At 42.7% G+C, this 24,192-nt stretch overlaps 2 protein-coding genes across 2 annotated transcripts; one reads left to right on the forward strand and one right to left on the reverse strand.

Moving 5' to 3' along the window:
• The first annotated feature begins 1,571 nt into the window (after positions 1 to 1,571).
• LOC115041953 (solute carrier family 22 member 23) lies at positions 1,572 to 21,843 on the forward strand. Its single transcript, XM_029499883.1, has 10 exons — positions 1,572 to 2,638; positions 3,904 to 4,007; positions 7,798 to 7,952; positions 16,386 to 16,572; positions 16,803 to 16,930; positions 17,717 to 17,819; positions 18,021 to 18,247; positions 19,199 to 19,231; positions 19,413 to 19,536; positions 19,846 to 21,843. Exons 1-10 carry the CDS (start codon positions 2,201 to 2,203, stop codon positions 20,264 to 20,266), a joined length of 1,920 nt encoding a protein of 639 aa, XP_029355743.1. The 5' UTR covers positions 1,572 to 2,200; the 3' UTR covers positions 20,267 to 21,843.
• Positions 21,733 to 24,059, reverse strand: psmg4 (proteasome (prosome, macropain) assembly chaperone 4). Its single transcript, XM_029499884.1, has 3 exons — positions 23,822 to 24,059; positions 22,694 to 22,769; positions 21,733 to 22,092 (listed from the first exon to the last, which is right to left on the reverse strand). The coding sequence occupies exons 1-3, from the start codon at positions 23,996 to 23,998 to the stop codon at positions 21,971 to 21,973; spliced, it is 375 nt and encodes a 124-aa protein (XP_029355744.1). The 5' UTR covers positions 23,999 to 24,059; the 3' UTR covers positions 21,733 to 21,970.
• Between the last annotated feature and the right edge of the window lie 133 nt (positions 24,060 to 24,192).

Here is a 24,192-nt window from a genome sequence, read left to right on the forward strand (position 1 = left end):
CTGAACCAATCTGGGTCACTGATCTCATTTGGACAAATGATGCAGCTCCGCCTCCTCCTACACATAGGAATTCTTTCACTTCAGGGCTGAAATGGACTCTCAACTGTAACTTTATTCAGTGGACTAAGAGCACTGTGGTTTTTTGTTGTTTTTTTTTTTTTCATATGTCAGAGGCAATTATTGAAGTGACTTCCACTTCTTTTGCTTCTCTATTTTCCACATTTGTTAATACACACACCTCGACTTGTTGCATTAAAATTTTAGTGGTCTTCTCAGTACTGTGAGATATGGAAACATTTAGCCTAGCTTTTAACAATCAAGCTCCAACCTTTTAGTTACTGAGGCTTGAAGGGGCTTGTAACTGTATTTGTTTAGCTCTATAAATGTTATAAATGTTTCCCATCTTATTAAAAAAGTAATTGCCTTCATTTTAAGACTGCACACGAATGAATCAGCTTGATATCCAGTCTCATGAATGTGAGTAAATTTCCCAAAATACTGAACATCTGTGTGTGTAGAGACTATAAATTAATAAAGCACTATGATGTGTTTTTTTTTTTTTTTTAATTAAGTGATTTATGATAGTGACACTTTATTCCCTTTGCCTGATTTAATTTAGGATATGTTTGTGTGGAGAGAGGGGGGTCACATTCTAGTTAGGGCCCCAAGAATGTCTGAGTCAGTGCTGGTATTTGCCGTAATATGGGTGTGGTTGGCAAGCAGTGACAGTTTGACACTGTGAGAAGTTGTCACTTCTCCACCACACAGTCAGACTCGCCCTGAGTGCCTGCACCATTTCATTCAGAGATAATATGGGTAAGGTGAGTTCAGTCAGGTCGACACACACAGCCCTTCAGCTCCTCTCTCTTTTAGAAACAAACACACACATACACATATCTCAGCTACAGGCTTCCCCAACTAAGAATTTGTCACTCAGATCTCAAGGTCACTGACTCAGAGCAGCTGAAACCGCATCAACACAGACACCTTTTGAAGGATCTGTAAAACTCAGTATCGCTCATAACCATGACGATTTGTTTTCCCTCTCAGTCAAATTCCCTTAGGAAAAAAAAAAACGACGCGGGGACGCGCACCATGAGAGCTTGACGCCCCCTCGCGGTTGATGGGCCGAACAAGATCCACAAATTCCTCATATCCTCCCATTGTCTCCCACAAACCAGAAGCTATCTATTTATATGCCCGTTATGAAAAAATCGCATGACGCAAAATTGGCTTCGTAAAACGTTCAACAACACAAACCACCAACGAAAATCAACAACTGAGGAATGTCTCAAATTAATCCTCACATCAGAAATCATCTGGATAGCAAAATAGATTATTGGGGTTTGTAACAGGCTCTCTACTGAGAGGAGAAGGTGGGAGCTGCACAAAGGGGATTATTGTTGCCTGCTGATGGCCGTCAGTGGTGCAGTCGCCCTTTGAAGACTCTCCAATCGCGGCTCTTTGCGCGAACAAGAGAGGGCGGGGTTTGCCCCCCACCCCCACCCCTTCTCCAATATCTGCTCCAAGACCAGCTTTGGCATCGTGTCCCATTGACTAGACAACGAAGGCTTGAGCAATTATACACCGTGTTCCTGAGCTCAACGCCGTCAAAGTGGACTGGTGATGCCCAGGAGCTCGGGTGCTGTGCGCCTGATGGACTGAGTGACGCGCCCTTTGGGAGGTCATGGGCCGGGCAGAGACCAGTGGTGCTCTTGGGTGAGGGACCAGCGGATGTTTGGCGGATCCCAGTTTGGATGTGGCTCCGTATTCCACTTCCACACAACCAGCAGGTCCGGCCCAGTTCGGTCCCACATGGATGGATCCTTCTGTAAGAGCTGTACTCGTTGAAACCCGTGCGCCTGAGCATGCCTGCCCGTCCGAGTGCACTCCTCTTCGGGAGCTTCTCCAAAGCGCTCTCCCCGCTGACACAGCCTTTCCTCTCGGACGCCCCCCGGTCTCTTCGAGCCAACTCGTCATGAGGACGACTGTTAGGTGATTCGGTGCCTTTCTGCACGCCTGCACGGACCGGAGACCAGCATTTTTGGAACGGGCTTTTTCTGGCTACATATCGGATTATCTGAGCTGCGGACTGTCTTTGTGTTAAAGGGCTCAACGCGGAGTGCGCGAACGGCAACAGAGCAGGGGCTTTGATTCACCGGCTGCTGCGCCCAGCTGCTCAATTCGTGGCCGGGCCGTGATGGCAGCCGGTCGGCCGGAGTCTCGCGACCACCCCCCCGAGAACGGCTTCAACCCGCTGGAGCAAACAACGCCTCGGCTGCTGCAGCACATCGATAGCTCGGTGCTGCCGTCTCTGGGGGGATTCGGAAAACACCAAAAGAAGCTCGTGGTCCTGACCTGGATACCGGCATTGTTCATCGGCTTTAGCCAGTTTTCGGATTATTTCCTCCTGGCGCAACCAAATGGCACGTGCGTACAACCCCTCGCAAACGGCAGTAACTGGACCGTGGCGTCCCCGCCGGTCACCATCACCGCAGGAACCCCGGCGCTGCGGTCCAAAGGCAACAGCACCCAGCAGGGACACGGCGACGGCGGCAGCAGCGGCGGGCTGCTCTGCGCCTGCAAGGAGTGGAGGCTGGAGCTGCAGACGGGACTCAGTCAGAATGTGGTTACCAAGGTAACGAGTGAACACCAGATATAATCTCTGTCTCATCTCTGTCATTAAAAAAAAAAACAGCTTTCATTATTATGACAGTCTCATCTTAAAAAGAAGGGTCCAACACAGCTGCATGGCAAGTTACCAGCTGACCTCAATATGACAGGGTGTGTGTGTGTGTGTGTGTGATAACTAGAGTAACACTGACGCTTACTGTAGCGAGTGTGTGGGCGCGCGCGTGCGTCGGGACTTGCTTGAAATCAACATCAGATATGATCCAGACTACTTTTAAATAGTTATAGCACCCAATAATAAAACATTCGATTCAATGAAACATTTCCCACTGTGGTGCATTAGGCTTCATCACACATCATCCAGCCCAAGGACGCGGGGACACACCGCTTCACTCTCTCCTGATATTGATTCTGAAATCTGAAGCCAACAACAGGATGCTTTTTTAAAACTGAATCTGTAAGATCTGGAATTAAACGTGGTGAATGAAAGTAACTGAAACTCTGAATGCAATAGTGACTATGACAAAGAAACTATCTAGTGAGGCTTAGTGTCAGTGGTTTGACCTGGGGCCACCTAATAGGCCAATGCTGTTGTATGAAACCTTCAATTGCACTGGTATCACTGCAATTCATATTATCAGTCGTAAGTACTGATCATCTCCTTCAGCTCCTTCAGCTCCTTCAGCTGACTCTCTGCTCCTTTGCACTGTCGCAGGTTTAGCTGGGAATTTGTAAATCATTATTAAATACCATCACTTTCACACACAGCTGAGTCCAGCCGCCATGCTTTTGCAGACACTTTCAGGGTTGTGCACAAATTCAGAGTAAACATCGTTGTGTTTCCACACTTGTCCTGGCTGATTTCAGAAGCTGAGAGCTGCAGTGTTGTGTGCACTGACCCATGTCTTTATGGACTAAAGAGTGGAAAACTATTGATTACTGCTTTTATAGATATGCACCCACTTTCACACAGACAAAAAATACAAATACGTTTGGGTTTTTTTCACCCTCTGTCATATACATATATACATTCATGCATACACATATTTTTTTGAGTTATCAAAACTGTGAGTTAGAGAGAGAAAATAATTACACTGGCTTGTGATGAGAGAAGCCCCCATTTCTTTTTTTCTTTTTGAGTGTGTGTGTATCTGTGCAGCTTTCAGATTAAAACAGCTCAGCTGCTAATGTATAATTCCTTTTTATCTTGTAGTGGGTGGTTCTCTCTGAGAAGTTAGCTAATGTTCTCCTGTTTCTTTGTCTCTGTTTCAGTGGAACCTGGTGTGTGACTCTGCCTGGAAGGTTCACATTGCCAAATTCTCTCTGCTGGTGGGCTCCATATTTGGCTATCTAGTGATGGGTGTCATGGCCGACTGGTAGGCTGCCTCCCTCATTTCTGTTTTATGCCTTCTTACAGTATTTGAATTCATCTTAAAGGTCCCACACTTTATGCTTTCCATGTGTTTTATCTGAAGTGTTATCCATAAGAAGACACATGAATGGGTTTAAGCAAAACAGGCCTCTTTTTGGAGCCGTAGTAACAACAGGTAAGTCAGCTAATCACAAGAGAGAACCTGAGCCTCTCTTGCGATTGGCTGACTGTAGATTTCACTTCAACACTTTTACAGTTAAAGAAGTCCAGGCAGCTGGTTTTAAAGCTCAGTTTCTGAAGCCAGGTTGTGTACATTTGCTGTGAATTGAGATACTTTAACAAATTAAAATAGAACGTAGATCTGCCTAAAAAACAAAGAGACAGAGCTCTTTGAAGGATGACTCACAACCGAGAACTTAGTGTAGCAGCATTTACACTCACTTAACTGATAGCTGAAATCTTGTGACATTTAAGTCCAATGTGGCAAGAAGTACAAACAGTTAGAAGGTTGGATAGGTTGAGAACAAACCCACAGGAGAGCCAAATACATCACAATGTCATGTCTTTCTGGTAGTTAGGTGGCTCCTTGAAGTGGTGTAAGAGCTGAATCACTGAGGGTAAGAGGATACTTACTTTTGATTGTGATGTTATTTAATCCCCTGGAATCAATGCAAAGTTTTAGTGTGGAGTGTTGTTGTTGTTTTGGACACAAAAAAGAACCACCAGAGGGAAGAAGGAGGGTTGGATGATCACTGCAGCAGGGAGTCTTGGATGTACTTCTCCATAGACTCATGTTCAGGTATGGAGAGATTGTAGAGGCGACTGGAAGGAAGAGGAGCACCAGGCAGGAAGTAAATAGCGCAATCATAGGGTCAATGGGGGGGGGGGGTGCTTTAGATGTACTGAATAATCTGTTTTAAGTCATGGAAAATCTTGGGGACACAGGAAAGGTCTGGCAGATCAGGAGAGGGGTCCCTCCACCCTAGTGAATGGTAAGCAGATGTTAAACAGTTTTTGAAGCAAAAGGTATGCCAACCCATGACTTAGACCAGTCCATGTTGGGGTTGTGTAGGCTTAACCAGATGAACCCAAGAATGAGTAGCGTACACTGTGCAGAAATTATCTGGAAGCATATAGGCCAGGAGTCTCCCATCAGCTGCTAAAGAAGTCTGAGGCTCCTCCAAAGGCTCGAGAGTGAGACATGCCTGTTCTGACACTCTCTGGTCCAGGGGATTCTTTTTGGCCCCCAAATTCAACCAAAGCCAGCAGGGGTAAAGAGAAAGAGTTAAAACAGAGAGAGACAGGCAGCTGAAAATTGTTAGAATCTTTATTTATTTATTTATTTTTTTTTTGGGGGGGGGGGTGTTGACAGCTTAGCCCCCCTGGACCCCCAACGTTACAGATGAGCCTGGTCTTTTGGCTGTGCCAGGCAGGTTGCAATAAAATGTCCCTTTTTGCCACAATAGGAGCACTAACCAGCTTGGTGCCTCCGCAGCCTCTCTTCAGGTGTTAGACGAATGCGACCCAGCTCTGGGCTCCTCAGGAAGAATAGGAGGTCAGAGCTGCCACAGGAGCTAGGCTGGGAGTTGGGGGTGGCAGAGGGGTCCTACGTTGGGAAGCAAGAGCAGGAGTCCTCTCCCTTTGGTGGGAGCAAAGCTGATTATCAATTCTCTTTGTCAAACAAATCAGGATATCAAACGAGCAGGTTCATCTCTGGAGACCAGCTCATCTCTCACATATTACTGTCCTTTCAAAAAAAATGTTAACAGAGCACCTTCTGTCCAATTTACCTCTGCCTCCAAGGTCCAGAACTCAATTGTGTACTCAGATACAGGCCTTAACCCTGGGATAATGTTGTTAACTTCATCGGCGCATCATACTGATAATCTGGTTGGTCAAATCTCCCTTGAAATTTTCTCAACAATTCCTCATGTCTTATGTTCTGGAATGAGCGACTGAAGAAACAGCCCTGAGCCCAGGCTAAAGCTTTTCCTTTAAGCAAACTGCAAATAAATTGCACCTTGACATCAGAGGCAAAGGACTCAGGTCTTAACTGGAAGACAGGTGAGCACTGAATGAGGAAATCTCTGCACAGATTTGTCTGGCTTGAGTAAGAGTCCGGATCTAGGGCTCTGTAGTCCTTAGGCTCTGGGCTCACTGGAGTGGGCGCAGTAGTAGCTGTGGAGGGGGCAGACTGCCGAACAGAAAGAAAAGCAGAAATCTGAGAGGCAAGTTGGGGAAATTGTTGGCGAAAGCTTTGGTTGTGTTCTAAGTGTTCAAATGCGTTGTTCGTGTTGGACAGACAAGATCTCTTGCTGGGAAACTGCATGGTGGAGCTGAGTCGGTTCTGGGTTAGTGTTGAAGGTGTCCCTTTTATAACCTGATCGTTCTGTTATGTCTTTCTGGTAGTTAGGGCACTGGTGTTTGAACACAAACAAAGAATCTGGGATGTGGTGGAGAGCTAACAGAGGAAACAGGTGAGACCTAATTATGGAGTGCTATGAAGCAGAGAACCAAACAGGCGGGAGATCCAGGGAAAGCGATAGAGTCTGACACACTGGAAGGGAGGCTAGAGAGCTGGGTTCAGGGGGTTTGGAATCCAGACGGCAACAGAGCAGAAGTGTGGAAGAAAACAAGAGCTGAGGATCTGCACACAGGAAACTACAATTAATTGGGGCAAAAATGAAGGTCAATAAGAAAGATGAGTCAAGGCACAATAGCACTGGAGGCACGTAAGCAATCTGGCAACGAGTGGCAGAATTAACCAGGTTTTTCTGGAGCAGGTGAGTAGATGGCAGAAGAGGCTCAGTTGACTGCAGGTGTGTAGGTAGTTGACTCCAGGTCCACCCAGCTCCAGATCAGCCTCTTATCAGGCAAGAACAGGAAAGAGACACACCCACACACACAATACATGGAAGGAGGGGGGAACTGAGGGAGAGGAACATAAACACTAAGAATCCTGACACTGGAAGAGAAAACAACAACAAACCGTTAAATTATTACCCAAACTATCCATCGGAAATGCTCACTCTAAGTCACAGAATGACTGCTTGGATCACTTTTGACCAATAGGGCTTAAGGCATGGCCAAATTTTAAAATGAATATCTGAACCAAATATCAAGGAAACCTGAAACTTGATATATGTGAAATCAGTCTAAATAAAAAGGATAAACCAATTAATCTCACTGATTTTGAGGTAAAATAAATGGGTGCTTTGACCTGCTGGTAAATTTCAGTTGAAAGTCATTAAAATTCATCATATCTGCACCAGATAATCAAAAATATTATCGTCTTTGTGGACTACCGGACCAACCAGAGGTGTAAAAGGAAAAAAAGAAACAAAGTGAATATGCCAGAGCTTATTATTAAAAACAATGAGCTTTTTGTCCCCCAACCTAACCCTAGAAATGGCTAAAAATTCACCAATGACATTGTCCTGCAGAAACAATGTCATCGCGGTCCCATCTGTTAGCTTCAAACCATCTGAATGGCCTCGTGGGAAAAAAAATCCCAACATTGTGTTTGGGATCAGTGACCATGGAAACACTGTAAAGAAAGGTGCAGGGCAGTGAGGTCTCAGCTCTGACCTGACCCAGTGATCTACTGAAACCACCGCGACCACCATCCCCCTCCCTCCCTTAAACCAGGAGGTCCACAGAGTCTGAGTGAAACAATGTGTGGAATGATCTCTTTCACCCAACTGCATGCCAAAAGCGTGTCCTCTCCATTTTGTGACTGTTTCTAAACCTCTGTCGGGTCTGTCTTTTTCTGTCTTTTCCCCCCTGTTTCTAAGGTTTGGTCGACACCCAGTGTTGATTATCTCGGTGCTTTTTATGCTGGTCTTTGGTCTCAGTGTTGCCTTCTCTGTAAACATCACCATGTTCAGCACCTTGCGCTTCTTTGAGGGTTTCTGCTTGGCGGGCCTCGCTCTCTCCCTCTACGTGCTCCGTAAGTACCTTCTGTGACCTCCTCACTCCTCTCTGTGCTATTCTGCTCCCGTACTTCCATTTTCTTGCTCTGTTTCTGTTCATCTCAATTCAATCAGGCCTGGGTGGTACAAAGCCCTGGAAGGGGCATACAGGAAAAACCAGGAATCCCAAAGAAACAACAATTTATCCTGACATCATGATGTTCAATATATTTTTGAGCCACTCACAGTTTCACTGTTATTATTATTACATTTTCTACTTATTAGTTATTGGTTGTCAATCTTACATGTATGTCATCTCAATTAAAGCTGGTGGATTTAAAGAACATCAGTCATTCATTTCAAATTAGCTTTTAGCTGGACAGGAAAATAAATGTATTCTTCATTTTCTCTTTTAAATGAGCAGTAAAACCAATGAACACAGATGTGATAATGATGAAGGCAGGCCCATGGGTTTATGTCTGATAAACAGTCTGATATAGAGTATCCTATATAATGTTAAAAAGTTGTCAGTATTATTCTAGTTAGGTTCTTTTAGTGGTTTACATAACATGTTTTGTAAGAGAACAGAGAGGCAGGTCCCTCCCTCCCCCTCCATGTTCCCTCAGGGCCTCCGTAGACCAGCAACTAGCCAAGGTGATCAAAATGACACCACAGGCTGGTAGTATTTCAATTTCCCTTAAGGAGATTCCTGGATTACTGCTGCACTCCACCCCGTCCCCTGTTTGTCCCCCTCAGTTGGATCTCCGCTCTCTATCAGGCCAGTCACAAAATAAGTTATACATTATGTGTGAAGTGATGGCAGGGTTTGAGCCTTGGTGAAGGGTATGGTTACAGATAAATCTCTGCTGTACTGCTTTTGAAAACAACCAAAATGAAAACTCACAAGAGTTTAAATTAATCTGTTGTGTGCAAAAAGACAAACAGCATACAAATAATGTTGTAGCTTTTGGTGCTTGCCCTTTAGGTCCAAAGGTTCCACTGAATAATGAACCGGAAGAGTGGAAAGGATTTAGGAAGACAACACAACATCAGAAAAGTGGTAGGAGTGTTAGGATTGAGGATAAGATTAATGAATTTTTAGGATAAATACACAGAACAGAATGTGCTGCAGAAAATTAAATGCCAGTGGAAAAATACACAGTGGACACAGTGACAATTTTTATTTGTTGAATACAAAGTTAGGAGATGACCTGGGCTTAATCCTCTGTGGATCGTGAATGTACAGGCTTTCATAACAAGTCACCCGAGAGCAGTTGTTATAAGTAAGTCTGGTGATAAAGTTTTGATCCAACTGACGGACCCTATAGCATCACAGCCAGCTAACATTGCTAAAAATATATACATAAATCATCTAACAAAAAAATTTAAATGATGACGAATAACCAGTGCAACTTGAATAGTGACTAAATAATCAATTTCATTCATTCATTGGTCCATCTTCTACCACTTATTAGTTTCCAGGTCATGAGGTGTGCTGGTTGCACCGGGTGTGGGTGGGGTACAGTTCGCCAGTCCATCACAGCCAACACACAGAGACAGACACAAACAACCACTCACACTCATTTATAGTCACCTCGACAGACTACATGAAGGAAACCCACAGAAGCACAGAGAGAACATGCAAATTCCACACAGAAAGGGAACTGCACCTGCAACCTTCTTGCTGTGAGGCAACAGTGCTAACAACTATGCTGCCGTGCTGCCCCAAATAATCAATTCAATTACCTTTATAAGCACCAGCAATTCACATCTGTGAGCTATTTTGAGCTAATCTCTGTCAGGGCTAAATAATCTGAGCAAACTGTTATGTAGATGCTGAAAACTGAACCCACAATGCAGACTCGGAGGCCGAAGGCAGGTTAAGGATTTTAATAGCAGGAGCAAAAACAAGGGAATGAATGATAATGGAGGCTTGAGACACAGGGCTGGGTGTGGCCAGATAGATTTGGAGGCAATGGCAGGTACTGGAAGGTTAAGCAATGAATTGCGAGGAGTGGTTTGTAGCTGTGCAGACAGTGGAGTTGACTGACTCGAATGAGCTGCAGGTGTGCAAAGGTGGAAGCATGAGCTGAAAGCCTTGCCCAGCCTGAGACCAATGGGGGGAGACAACAAAACAAGCTAAGAGGGGAAAAACAAAAACAGAAACTGCAGTCTTTCCATTTAAATTGTGGGCTTTTCCTTAAGACTTGGTACTCACTGCTACATGAATTGATTTAGATGAAGTAATGCAGTTTTTTAGAAGCCAATCAATCAGAGTCTGTCAAAAAGTGTCTTTTTTCAAATTAATTTCTGCGTTGTTGCTTTAGAAATATATGTCGGTGGATTTCTTGACATGAATCCATAACATTTTAATTAGTACACTCAAAATGATGGTATGTGTGTGGAAACAGCTGCAATATACTTGTGTTGAAATGACACTTTTGGCATAAAAGCAACTCATTGTTTAACCCTCATCTGTGCAGTAACATGAAGGCTTGTACATCAGAAGTCTTTTCATACTAATTATGGAAATTTCAACATGACATTTGAATCTCAGGTCAGGTGAGATTCAACTTCAGTTCCTCCCAATTGGCATAAAACCAAAAGTTTGCCCAGTTCATTCCATGCCCCTCTCATTTCCTCCTCTTACCTCTGTCTCCCTTTCATGTTTTCCCATTCATATCACACACACAGACATAAATTCACAACTTGTCTGCAGTCTACAGCCTGTGTGCCAAATACAAATGTTTGTAACAGGAGGCAATTATCCTATTCTCTGTCTTACTTGTTGGTGCTTTCACTGTCGAATCACTTTGTGTATGCACGCTTGTGTGTAGTTGCTGTTGGTGAGAACAGATTGCAAGCATGCACTTTGAAGTGCAACCAACAAAGGTGTTTGCACAAGGTGTTTGCTGGTTGTGTGAGGTGTGGATGTGTTCAGTAAGGGGAACAGTTGTGTCCCTGTCAGGGAATGTGCTGTTTTAAAGTGATCTCACTCTCTTACAGCAGATAATAGATGCTTCCATTCCGTTAACGTTGAAGCACATGTAGAATAACAGCACACGGCCAGTCATAAAGACATTTGAAACTTCAACTGAACTTCAGCTTCAAAGGCTGGAAGCATACTGTACTGCAACCCATTGAAACCCAACAAGCAAGTCTTCATTATGTCACAAAAGCAAAAGTGATTTGAAAATCCTTATTACCTTCTTATTCTCCTGTACGTTGCTGTGCAAAGTCTCATGTTTTCAATAGTGTAGCAGGAAAACAATGCATTATGAGCATTTAGTGTCATAAAAAGCTGTTAACACAGTCTCTTAGATTTCATGGGCCAGAAGTAATTGGACAAGTAGGATACATTGTAATGTTGCTGGCATTGTAGGCTTGTCCCCAATCCTTTATGTAGTATGTTAATGAATAAGACTCCAGTCAGCAAGGTTACAGAGGCATGTTCAAGATGGATCTGGGAAACATCACAAGAAGAGTGGAGAGAGACACAAGCAGCCTGTAATCAGAAAGGCTGTGAACCTGTAAAGCTTTTGAGCTCAAAGAGATAAACCAATGCCAGTATTTAAATATCACCCAAACTGTCTGTGCTATACATCCACCAGTTTCCAAACTGTCCTACTGGCTTGTCTTTGACTGTACTTAGTTACCTTAGTTAGTGAGAGTAGAGTTTTTCTGAGATACCTAGCTGACAGTTTAGACTTTCCAGTTCTACTCTAAATGGCCTGTTGGCCACAAGTATTGTTTCTGTGTTCTCAGATGAGACACTTTTTTACTTTTAAGGGAATAATGTATGGCGTATCATTTATTCATCTTCTACCACTTATCCATTTCCGGGTCACAGGGGATGCTGGAGCCAGTCCCAGCTCACACTGGGCTTGGGCGTTGTAAACCGGGGACATCACAGGGCCGACACACAGACACAGACAGAGACCAACAACCACTCACACTCACACTCAGACCTACAGACAATTTAGAGTCACCAATTCACCCAAACAGGCATGTCTTTGGACATTGGGGGGAACCGGAGTACCCAGAGGAAACCCACGCAAGCAGAGGGAGAACATGAAAACTCTGCACAGAAAGGCCCCAGGCCAGGAACCGAACCCCCAACTTTCTTATTGTGGTCCAACAGTGCTAAACACTGTGCCCCAACGCTGCCCTATGTTTGTATCTTAACTGAGAAATGATGATAGAGTTACAGTGATGTCCAGTGCATGAAACCTTTGACCAACAGGCACATGTGTGTTTTCCAAGCCTGTATTCAAGCCAGATTCACCTCTTTCACACTGGCCTTAAAGCAGGTGAAACACAATCGTGAAATGGTCCTGTCTCACTCTTTCACTCAAGAGTTGATTCTTTCCTTCGCTATGAATTTTTTATGATAGAGACCAGTACCAGTCTGTGCGTTTTTTGATCCAGGCCACACAGACATAATAAATAACTTACATTATTGATATTTTATTTATCATCTGACCCTAACCCTTCTCTCTGTTACATCCGTCTATGACTCACCCTTGACGTATGTCAAGACGCTTGTCTCGGTCACATGATACCTTACCGCTAAAATTAAACCCACAAGCTATCGAAATGATTAAAAAGGGGCAGTTTCTTTGTGAAGGGGAAAATGCCCAGTGAGGAGACAGAAGAAGAGCCTGCAACTTCCATGAAAAAGAAAGCTGTATTTAGGTTCGGCCTTAGATGGCAGAGAGGATGTTACTCATGTTATGTTGTTGGCGTGATGTTACGAGCACACTGCTAATAAAGTTCCATACGAGCCACAGTGGATTCACGTTTATTATGATATTTAGAAAATAGCACAGTTTTGATGCCAATCGTATCATTTTATTTTGTTGCATTTATCTGCCACACCTTAAAGGCAGTCCGTTGAAATATTGTCTGACATTAAACCGGTCCGTGGTGCAAAAAAGGTTGGGGACCGCTGGTCTAGTGGATATGAGCCTGTGTTCTCTGCATCTCAGATTCATTTGCAAGTGGTTTCTGTAGGCTGCTACCTTCTGAGCCGTCCTTTCATATTCTACAATTGTAAGGGTGTCAGGCCCAAATTGCCCAGCAACACAGAGCTGTTAATGTGCCGAGCAGCATGTAGGCCCAACTGAAAGAGCACAAAATCCTGAGGAATACTTTTAAAACCTGCAGCTACCCAAATTAGACCTTTGTGAAAAGTGCAACAAGTTCAAACTAGCTTAATGTAGTCTGAAAGGCACAAACTCATGAAGCATTTTGGGAGAGAGTCTTCACAGATATTGCTGCACTCGACTCTTGTTGGATTCTAATTTTGCTAAAATAAGAAAATACCAAACAATAAGAGCTGTAAGTCACAGTGTTATTTCAAAGATGTTAGCGCTGGATCTGCGAACCGAGCCAACCACAGCCACAATGATCCCCATCCGTAAAGTTCCAGTAAATTAATTGGACTGCAGTTCCTTTTACATTACCAAGCCAAGGTGAAAATCAATGCTTCAGCCTTGCTTTCTCTGCTCCCCAGAGACTTATAGGTAAGATGTATGTCAGTGTATGTGTGTGTTTGTGTTTGTACTGCATGCTGTTACCAGCTGGGAGGATGACTACTGATGTCTCAGCTGGGGAAAACTACTGTCATGCCATGCTCTTGTCAAACCTTTTATTTCTTTCCCATTATTGACTTTATTGACTTGTGATATGTTTTCATTAAAATTAAACATTACGTTGAATCTTTGCTTTTTTTGTCTGATAATAAGCCCCAATTCCAAAGCTATTTAATGTGCAATGATGGAAAACATGCAACAGCAGAAATGTTTCATATTTCACAGACTGGAGTACTTTGGGCTTATTTATTGACACATGATAGCAGCAAAGCTACGTTTGGTTTTATCACTTTAATCCAAACCAATTTCTCTTATCAGGATCACTGTAATATTATAAACTTTAATCGTTTTTTGAGCTCAAATCTGCCCAACTTTGGTGATACTGTTGATAATTTTCTGTGGGTGAACTAAGATAGACTTTATTAATCCCTTGGGAGGTCTCCGTCATCTGATTATATCAATAATCTTAGTGATACCTGCCATCTCCCTTTATATTTTCATCACACACAGACACACTGTAGCATTCACTCTGGACTCATGTTGTTAAAAAGCCAATTGTCTGTACACTCTGTTCACATGCCCCAAGCAACAGAGAGTGTCTGGGGGTGTGTGGTGCTGTCAGCCATTTGTCATCAGAGTTTTGTTTGCGGCTTTTTGTTGCCTTCTCTTTGTTTTGCTCTCCCTTTATCTCTTTCTAGTTCTTTTTTTCTTTTTTTTTATGTGAAGCGTATGCAACTGTTCACTTTCAGATGTGAAGACAGAAAAGAAGCTGCTTGGTGAAAGGAATAGTAAGGAAGGGATGGAGGGGGTAATGGGCGGGGTGTAAGTAGAGCTGGGGGATGGTGGTGGCTTCACAGAGTGGGAGAGAGAGCCACCTCAACCAAGATAAGCAAGAGGGAAGAGTGGGAAAGAGGGGGGGCAGGGAGGATCAGCCCACATGAGGAGAGGGCTGTGAGATAATCAGCACAAGGACAACCATTCTCCACTCGGCTGGAACAAAAGGTCTCTGCCAGTGTGTGTGTGTGTGTGTGTGAGAGAGAGAGACGATATCCCAATAGCATCAGTGGGATCAGGCACCTCCACAGAGACTTAAGGAGTGATTTTTGTTTTGCAAGGCTGGTTTTCCAAAGTACAGTCGATTACTCAATTTTGTGTGTGCATGTGTGTGTGTGTGTTCGTGTGATCCATTTGTGTGGCTCCATTGCTGTTGACTGCTGTGGGCACGCATGTGCTATGCCGTTTGCCAGAACAGACAGACAGGTACAAGGTAAACAAGAACTGTACTTGTTGTCGTACTTCTCCACTGTCATGATACTTTATATTCACCTTATATTCTTAACTACATTTAATTTATATTTATAATGGATGTTTAACTGTACTACATTGATACAGCATCCTTAAACATGAGTTACTGTGCAAATAAAGCCATAACATACACTTAACATTAAAAGCAACTACCCAGCAGCAGTATATAGAAATGATTGCAACCAGCTCCAACAATAAAAAGCAATAACAAAAGATTTACATACATAAATACACATGGGATCATGTTTGTGTCCACTTGATAAAGCTCACAAATGTTCACTCTCCTTTTAGCTCTGTGTAAGATATCTGCTACTGCTTGAGTCAGTAAACGAGCTGAAAAAAAGTAAGCTGAAGGATGGTAAAACGCTGCATTGACAGTGGAGTTGTAGACTAGGGTGATAAATCTCTAGTTGTTTGTTGCTACAAACATGTTTGTTTTGATGCCTTTTTTGAGTGCAAACGGTGGTCAAAGCAAATTTTCGCCAGAGCATTTTTGCTACTTTTACATGTCACCTTAATTTGCATGAGACTCAATAAAGGCATTGAGATCACAAAGGATTGACAGCAAGCAGTCATCCAAAACTACGGGCAAAATTTTATACATGAATAAAGTGACTGGGAGTGGGAGTGGGAGTGGACTGAAAGGTAGGATTTTAAGTCAATCAGATTTCCTTCATCTGTTTTTGTTCCTATGGGGGAGGCTTTTGATGACATAACCTCTAAAACTCTATAAGTCTGAGGAAGAAAATAAGTGAGTTGAAGGGATTTAGAGAAACACATCCATTAATTTTTTTCTTGGTCTCCCTGCAACTGAATCATTTTCTCATCTTCCTCTTCTTTTTTTATCTTTTGTCTTTCTGATATTTGCTCTTTCAGTCCACCGTTCTTTTGTTTCTCCCTCTCTTTCGTCTTTATTATTCCTGCGGTGATTCCACTGGTGAACGGAGGGACTTTTTCATGTTCTTCGGAGGAGAGGACATTTGTATTCTAGCCCTATTCTTCTTATTTTCTTCTCTCCCCCCCATTCCTCTATTTGCTCCCCCTCTTTTCTCTTCTTCCTCACAATAAGAATTGACAGTACATAAGCCCAGGATAAACCCCCCTGCACTCCACCACCTCCTTCGTCACCCACCAACAATGGTCACCTTCAAAAAGACCTTGCCATATGGGCAAAGCCATCTGGACTGTACCATGTTACAGACAGTAGGAGATGGGAGGGGAGCCAACTCAGGGGGCTGTTGGGGGGGGGTTGCAGTAAAAGACAATTACAGTGAGATGCTTATTGAACAGCTGAACCCCCTCAACAGCCTCAAACTGTATTCCATCCTGAGTTCATACAGAGATCTGGTGTTAAACTAGTGCCCTCCTTAGGGGGGTGGGGTTTCTCTTAATTCACAGGAGAGATATGATATTGACTCCACCATTAAACAAACACACACATCACACTCTTCAAGTCTATTAAACCACACACATGCAGCTTATACATTATTCACTCCTATCTCCTGATGCAACCACAATGCAACAATCTAGATTTTCAGTAAAACTGAATCTTGCTCTGTCTCTTTATTTTAGGGATCGAGCTTTGTTTGCCGGGCTGGCGGTTCTCCATGACCATGGTGGCCAGTTTTCTGATGGTGGGCGGGCAGCTATTGATGCCAGGGGTGGCAGCTCTCTGCCGCAATTGGCCGGACCGGGATGACTGGCAGGTCCTGCAGATTGTCATAATCAGCCCTTTCATTCTGATGCTGCCCTACGTCTGGTGAGTCCCCACCCTCTGAGGAAACCAACAGTGTGTGTGTGTGTGTTGGGGGGGCAGATTCTCCTCACACTGAGCCAGGCAATGGCTTGTACAGTACACACTGCACCACTCAGCACTGAGCATGCTTCACTTCAACTAACAAACAATACTCTCTATCTTCTTTTGTTTTTCTTCTCCTCTCTTTCTTCTTGCTCTTTGCACATTTTTCTCACTCCTCTCTCTCTCTGCAGGATTTTTCCAGAGTCATTGCGCTGGTTGCTGGCCACCCAGCACCACAGGCGGTCCAAAACTATGATGCTGCACATCGCCAGGAAGAATCAGGTTGACATGACAACCGAGCCCATTGGAGTTCTCACAGGTGAGAATGATTTCAGGAGGGACAGAAAAAAGTGGAAATATGTAACATCCTCTATGCAAATTATTTTATTTCATCATCTTGTGCTGTGTTACAGCTGCTTCTTGCTGTGTGATGAAATTAACATGCAACAAACACATAGACAACCCAAACAGACTCAAAGACGCCTCCATTCATGTGTACACATGTTGTCAAGAAGCCATTCTCAGGCTTGGTCAAATGAGGAACTGCATTTGCAATCGCAAACACTTCTTCCTTTAGAAAGTTGTCATTGGAAGGTTAATGAAGGGGGAATGAAAATGAGAAGAGCTACCAAGAACGAGCACTTGAATCCATACAATTCAGGGATTCTTTGCAAAACTAACTGAAAAAATGGACACGAAAGTCACTCAGAGTTCAATGTCAGTGTCATTCAAATGTCTGTGTCAGCTGTTCAAAAGTCAAATGCATTCAATTCAAAATGGTAGAAGAAGATCAAAGTAGCAAATGTTTGGCATTTTTATGGATTGAGTGAGTTATTCTATTATGAAAATGGTTGAGGAGTATTTACCTGGCAATCGTATCGTCCTCAAAGACACATCATTCCTCTCTCTAACGCCAACACTTCTTCCTCCTCTGCCTTGATGTCTGACTCAATGTTTCTGCCTCTTTTGTCGCAAAGCAAACATATAGATGATGAGTGTGGATAGAGGGGATGTCTTGTATCCATCTAAAGCTCTCTTAATGGCCTGGCTCTCTTTACCTTCTGAAAGAAAAGGTCTCAAGATGTGTTTTCACATTTCCTACCAGAGCTGGAGCAGGAGCTGCACAAGAAACCCCAGAGGACCTGCATTGTCAAGATGATGAGCACCAGGAACCTGTGGAAAAACATTGTGGTGCTGTGTGTCAACTCGTAAGTGTGTTGTATTTCTGGCTGGGCACATGCAGTTCCTTTGTTAGTCTGTGTTAAAAGAGCATGATTTACACATGACCTTGTCCTCCAGAGAGAAATTAAGACATGTATGTGAATGTAAACCTCACTTTCCTCGTGGTGGACTGGTGTCATGTAGCACCTCCCCAGCCGCCTCCTTATCATTTGTTTGTTTTTTTGCAGCCTGACAGGCTACGGGATTCACCACTGCTTCGCCCGCAGCATGATGGACCCCGAAGCCCAACCAACCACTTTGTGCCACACAGACTATTACACAATGGCTGGCATCGCCGTGGCAACCTGCCTAGCACTTTGCCCTGCTGTGGGGCTGATGGGACGTCGAGGAGGACTTCTCACATTCATGATCATAACAGCCCTGGCATCCCTTCTACAGCTGGGTTTACTCAACTGTGAGTAATTACACAGAGAAAATACAAATGTTCACTAAATGGTAACCAAACAGTCCACAGCACTGCTGATTCTATGCGTGCTGAATGTTTCTTTTGAGCCTGGCAACTTTGCACAAAAATAAAGAATTGGGTATTTAAAGTTAGTTTTAAATTGTTGTTGATCATTGACAGAAGTCAGGATTCAAATAGCAGCTCCTCATTCCTGGGTGATTTCCAAATGGTTCTGTTGCTGAAACATTTTATCAGCTGTAGCTCACTAAATAATGGTAATTGTGTTCAACATTTTTCCCTAAAATACCACCCTCCAAATACTTTTCTATTGTACATTTAATGGGTGCATAATTAGTCCATGGATTTATTTGCTCCTATTGTTTCTAAGTATTATCTGTCATTGAGATTCCTCTAGGTAGCAGTGCTAAGTCAAGAAAAAAGTGTGACACAAGACAAAGGGTTTTCAGGAAGAGGAGAAGTGAAAGAATTTAGGGGAAAATCTCTAATGGCACCATAGAACTGCTAAAAAAAACTTTATCTCGCTAATGATATGAGCACAAACACACCATTCATTACATCTCACTGGAAAAAACCTTTTCCAAACCAGCTGTTCTTGTCTTTGGCTTCTATTCTTTGAGCTAAAGTACAAATACAGGTAGAAGCCAACATTAGCCATTAACCATAAATCCAATCTTCTTTTTTTGAAGTACTCAAAAGCTTTACAGATCTCCTGTATATTGTTATGGATGCTAAACAGTGATTGGACATTTCCTGTTTAAAACAAGGAACAGGATTCCTTCGTTTATTGACCTACATCTGCAACAGGGAGTCATTACTTCAGGCTTCAGCGGTAAAATTGTTTTGAGTCAGCACTGACTGTGCTGCCCTTTGTGCTGACAAATATGTTTTTCTCTCTCGCTTATTATGGAATCATCTCCTCTTCTCACTGATGGAATCCAGTAATTGGGAAGTACAGCCTTCGCCATGACACAGGTAGAGTGTGGTCAGTTGTGGCATGCAATGATTTGTTTAAACATTAAATTTAATGTAGTCTCACTCCGAGGTCAACCCACCTTATGCTTACTGGTGTTTTAATTAGTGTCTCAGGCTTAATGTCAAGGTGGATGTGTGTTGTAAGACGGCTGCTTGCATTTTGTCGCCCTCTTTTGGACAGTTCTGCGAGACACTCTTAACAGGAAATTCTCGGTGGCCTTCTCAATCATTGGAATGTTCTCCTCACATGCTGTCAGCATACTCAGCATTTTCTTTTGTGCTGAAATCACACCTACTGTCATCAGGTGAGTATGAATGCTGAAAAACATAGATTACAATATGTAAAGGAACCTCTTTGTTTACTTTTAATTGCACACATTCACTGATGAAGCACAGAGGGCCAGCTCTCTGATATCACACTCACCCTACAGTGTTTGCACCTCCAACACTGGACTTGTGGGACTTTTGGGAAGTTGCAAATATTGTACTGTGCAGTCTGGATAGATGTGGGAGTGTTAGACATTGTTCACCATTCCCACGTGCATGAGCCTCAATTGTCAGTTTTAGCCATGAAAGACTTTCTCAGTTCTGCTGTGGTCTCTCTCCCTGTGCAGGGGTGGAGGGTTGGGCCTAGTCCTGGCTAGCGCTGGCTTCGGCATGCTCACTGCTCCTATCATGGAGCTCCACAACCAGAAGGGCTACTTCTTGCATCATGTGATCTTTGCTTGCTGCACCCTGCTGTGCATCATCTGCCTACTGCTGCTGCCTGAGCCACGGGGCCAACCCCTGCCAGAGAGCCTAGCTGATGGAGAGACCTTTACCCGACAGACCCTGCTCCATCCTGGAGAGCAGCACCTCCTTCTTGCCAAGAGTGACAGGGACTATTCACGAGTTCACGACACACCATTACACCTCACAACCACTGGGGGCGCGACAGTGGCAGCTGCCACTGCTCTGGCAGCAGTACCCGCCTCATATGCCCTGGCCACTGGTGGGGAGGTGATTGGAAATCGGGCCATTGCCAATGGGGTGTGAGTGTTATAGCAATAGTCAGTCTACTGTGCTATCAATTGCTCAGCATTAACCTGACTGAATGGTCACTTGGAGAAAAAACACAGATGAACCAGACGGACTCCTGTAATGGTGAAGTTTCAGATGGTGACCATAATAAGTTTTGTGTAGTTTGTAGTGATTATAATTCATTCGAGAGTTGCCAAAAATATTGTCCTGGACTAAGTCTATCTGAGGTCAGTGTGTGTTAAATAATGTAAATGCTTTTGGTTGGTTTCATGTCACTCGGTCACTGCGTTGGGAACCGTGTACTGGAAGAAGAAGCGGGCAAGCAGAAAGAAAAAGCAGAGATATTGTGCACTCTGAGTTTTCTGTTTGTAGTTTTGACTCATTGAAAGAGGATTTCACTGCATCTTGTAATCCTTTATAAGTTATTTTGCACTAAATGTCAGAGGCACAATCGAGTGTTAGTGATTTTCAGCCAACATGATAGAGATCTTGGGATTGGCTAAACCACTAACACTTCTTTTTTGTTTGTTTGTTTTTGCATGAAAGGGCACAAATGGTTTTACACATTTTTTCTTCTTTACTGCTGGTCCCTCTACGAGTCCAATTTGGCACTTTATCCTCAGAGGTCAGTGTAGACACTGATTTTTCTTAAAGAAGCATTACTGCTGTTGCTGTCGGTGATGATGGCTGTCTGATGTTGCCAAACAGCCGGAGACCTTGGCAGACTCCAAGTGTAGCCTATAGACTGTGGGTAATGCTAAACAAATCTGAGCGTTGACCAGTCAGTGAACTACTGTATGTCTTATAATGCATCTCAGCATTGAAATGGCTTTATCGTGATGGCTCTGATCTTTTTAAGCAAAACAGAGAACATAGATTAAAGCAACCAGTATTTATTTTATCGTGCTGCCAAGGGCAATTTTGTTGCTTGAAGTACCTCCTTAAATAGCCAATATTTCCACACTGACTCACTCCTTGTTCTCTGTACTGCTTTACTGTCATAATCCTACTCCTAGAACGTGTAACTCTAGCCAGAAAGCACAATATTTTTCACTTTCTTTTTTTAAATAAACATTTCTGAAGATTAGAATAGAGCAGCGTTGTCAGTGTAGAACTGGCTGAGTTGTGATCAGTGTACATTTATACACTTTACTATGTAAGTATCCTGTAGGACTGGATAAAGATATAAAAGGTATGTATACATGTGCCATTCATCCATAATTTATGGACTGTTTACCTTACTTTTATAGGATATAAGCACATTTAATAGAGAAACCATGCCATCATCCATTTTTGTCCTAATACACCTGAATCCACAGATCAAATAGATCACACTCCGTTTTTAAAATCGTGTTTAGTTCACGTCACGTATTTTGAAATCACTGTACGGTTTCGTAGTTTGTATGTTTTCGACAGTTAACACTGAGAAAAAAAAAAAAAAAAAAAAAAAAAAAAAAGGAATGCAACCACTAATGCTGTTTTCTAAGTGTTATTTTTTTAATATGATGCATTTGTACAAAAAGCCATAGGCCTACATGTTTTGATAATAAACCACTTAATTTATTATGCCAATAAAAGAACACTTGATGTGACCGTTTTGTGGTTATTGTGTTGGAGTGTGAAGACAGTATTTGAAGACTTGTCCTAGCAGCAGTATCCGCCATGTGGTTTCCATCCTAACTGTTCTCAGTTCCTTACAAAACATCCTCAATAAAATGATCAGAAGTGTTCAGGGTGAAGCTCCAGCTCCTTTTTGATCCTGTCCTCCACCAACAGACTGAGGCGGGAGTCTGTCATTGGAAGACTGTAACTCACAAATACTTGTTTTTTAGTCTTCTTTGCTGTGGGAAAAAAAAAAAAAAAAGATAAATAAAAATGTATGTATAAAAACAGAAAAGTATATCCCTTTGACTTTGGATATAAACATACTTGCATACTGGCAAAGTTAATCTACATCTTAAATATTAATCAATCTAAAAGTCATCAGCCTGACGCTCACAGTGTAGCAGCAACAATAATAAAAGTAACAAAATGATAAAATTATTGATGTAATGATTCTTTCTACTTTACAGTTAAATTTAAATGTATTAAATTCTGGTTTCGTTTGTGTCCTTAAATAATGCTTTACAAATACATTTGAAAGAGGCAATCACGTTTTTTGTGCTCTGCTTTTCGCACTATAAATGCAGCTGCTGACTTCATCTAAATCCAGTGTGGTATGACTTCAGTTCATTATAATTTTTGTTTTTGTCAAATTGACATTCAAGCCTACACAGTACACAGACTTTCCAGACGAATCTGCTCTTTAACACTCTGTTAACACTAAAAGGTGAGGAGGAAAAAGTAATGTAAGGAACATTGAGTGCAGTTATTGAATGACATATTGCTGCATTAACAGAAACAGCAAAGCAAATTGAGTCATAAAATGTCACCAATCATTACCTAATCTTTGTGACAAAGAATTTGGAGCAGTGTTCGATGGGTCCCCCATGACTAATGTGGATAATGGCATCGAATCCTGCAGACAAAAATCATGCACAGTAGTTGTTAGTGTCATTCCCCCCATCACTCTCCAAAAAAAAATAAAAATTATTAGCTGTTGTATGCAAAGTAATGTTATATTCTCTGTCTGCATCTTTTTTGTTACACCCGTTAAACCTGAATGTGTTCAACCTGAGGGTGATTGCAGTGGGATTATTTGATTAACTCCAAATGACTCATAATTGATGGCTGTACTCGACTAGACTCTGGTTTACCATGTAATTCAATGCTGTCCATTAAACATTTCTGTTCTTTGACCAGCAGATTTATTAGATTTGGTATTTAAGCACCCATTAAATCCCAGGTCTGGGACCTTTATGTGTGGAGTTTTCATGGGATTCCTCCGGGTACTCCGGTTTCCTCCCACAGTCGAAAAGACTTGCATTTTTAGGCTGATTGGTTGTTTGTCCGTCTGTCTGTCTCTGTGTGTTGGCCCTGTGATGGACTGGCGACCTGTCCAGGATTTACCCCACGCTCGCCCTATGTGATCTGGGATTGGCTCCAGCAGCCCCTGCGACCCGGAAGATGAATTATTCTGAATTATTTTGAGAATGAATTAATGAATGAATGAATACATGAGTAATAGTACCCATTCACCAACCGGTGGTTCTTATCGGGAATAATCCCGATCTTTTGGCCTGTAAGCAGTTTGCTACAAAACAAAGACCTAGGATCTTTTTCAACTCGTCTAGATCACAAATAGAGCTCACTGAGGCATTAGGTTGAGTTAAAAAGTTTTGGGTTTTTTTTTTACATCCCAGGACCGATTTATGAGACTATTATAGATAAACTAATAAGAAGACAAAATATGAAACAACTACAATTAATCGGCTCTGCTCATTGCTTGGACCATAATTTACAACGAGAGTTAAATCGAAGTATAAAACCCGTATTAGAAATATTTTTGATGGTTGATAAATGTTAGTTTGCACCGTGAGTTAATCTATGAACAGTTCAGTATCTCAGTAACAGCTCAGATAAGGGAATCAGAATGTGCTACAAAATAAAAGTCGGGTAGAGTTCACTCACATATCTGCTGCTCACTGAGACCGCCAGATTGGACAGAACCGGACTGGAACCGATCCAGAGGAAAAACCCTCCGCTCAGCTTCATCACATGAAAGTGGACCATCTGCTCCAGGATCTTCTCTGAGAAATTGTGAACCGAAATGGCCTCAACCTGAGCTCTGTCCTGCGGCTCGTTCATTTTGGTTTAACTGGAGATTTGAACTGACAAACTCTTGCTGACTGTAAACACGAACAGCAGCTTCCGGGTTTAAGGAAAAAAACTACGGCAGCCCAGACCAATCAATTATCGTTTTGGACGAGCGCGATTAGAATAAAATAAAATGAAAACGTTAATTTAAATTACATTTATACAAATCATAAATGCAACTTGCG

This window comes from Echeneis naucrates, chromosome 4, assembly GCF_900963305.1.
Source record: "Echeneis naucrates chromosome 4, fEcheNa1.1, whole genome shotgun sequence".
NCBI lineage: Eukaryota > Metazoa > Chordata > Actinopteri > Carangiformes > Echeneidae > Echeneis > Echeneis naucrates.

Coding starts and splice junctions, on each gene's coding strand:
- psmg4 (XM_029499884.1), bottom strand. CDS start 23,998: ATGAACGAGCCGCAGGACAGAGCTCAGGTTGAGGCCATTTCGGTTCAC. Junction 22,770..23,821: donor TCTCAGTGAGCAGCAGATAT/GTGAGTGAACTC, acceptor TTTTGTCTGCAG/GATTCGATGCCATTATCCAC. Junction 22,093..22,693: donor TTCTTTGTCACAAAGATTAG/GTAATGATTGGT, acceptor TTTTTCCCACAG/CAAAGAAGACTAAAAAACAA.
- LOC115041953 (XM_029499883.1), top strand. CDS start 2,201: ATGGCAGCCGGTCGGCCGGAGTCTCGCGACCACCCCCCCGAGAACGGC. Junction 17,820..18,020: donor GTGGTGCTGTGTGTCAACTC/GTAAGTGTGTTG, acceptor GTTTTTTTGCAG/CCTGACAGGCTACGGGATTC. Junction 19,232..19,412: donor CAGCCTTCGCCATGACACAG/GTAGAGTGTGGT, acceptor TCTTTTGGACAG/TTCTGCGAGACACTCTTAAC.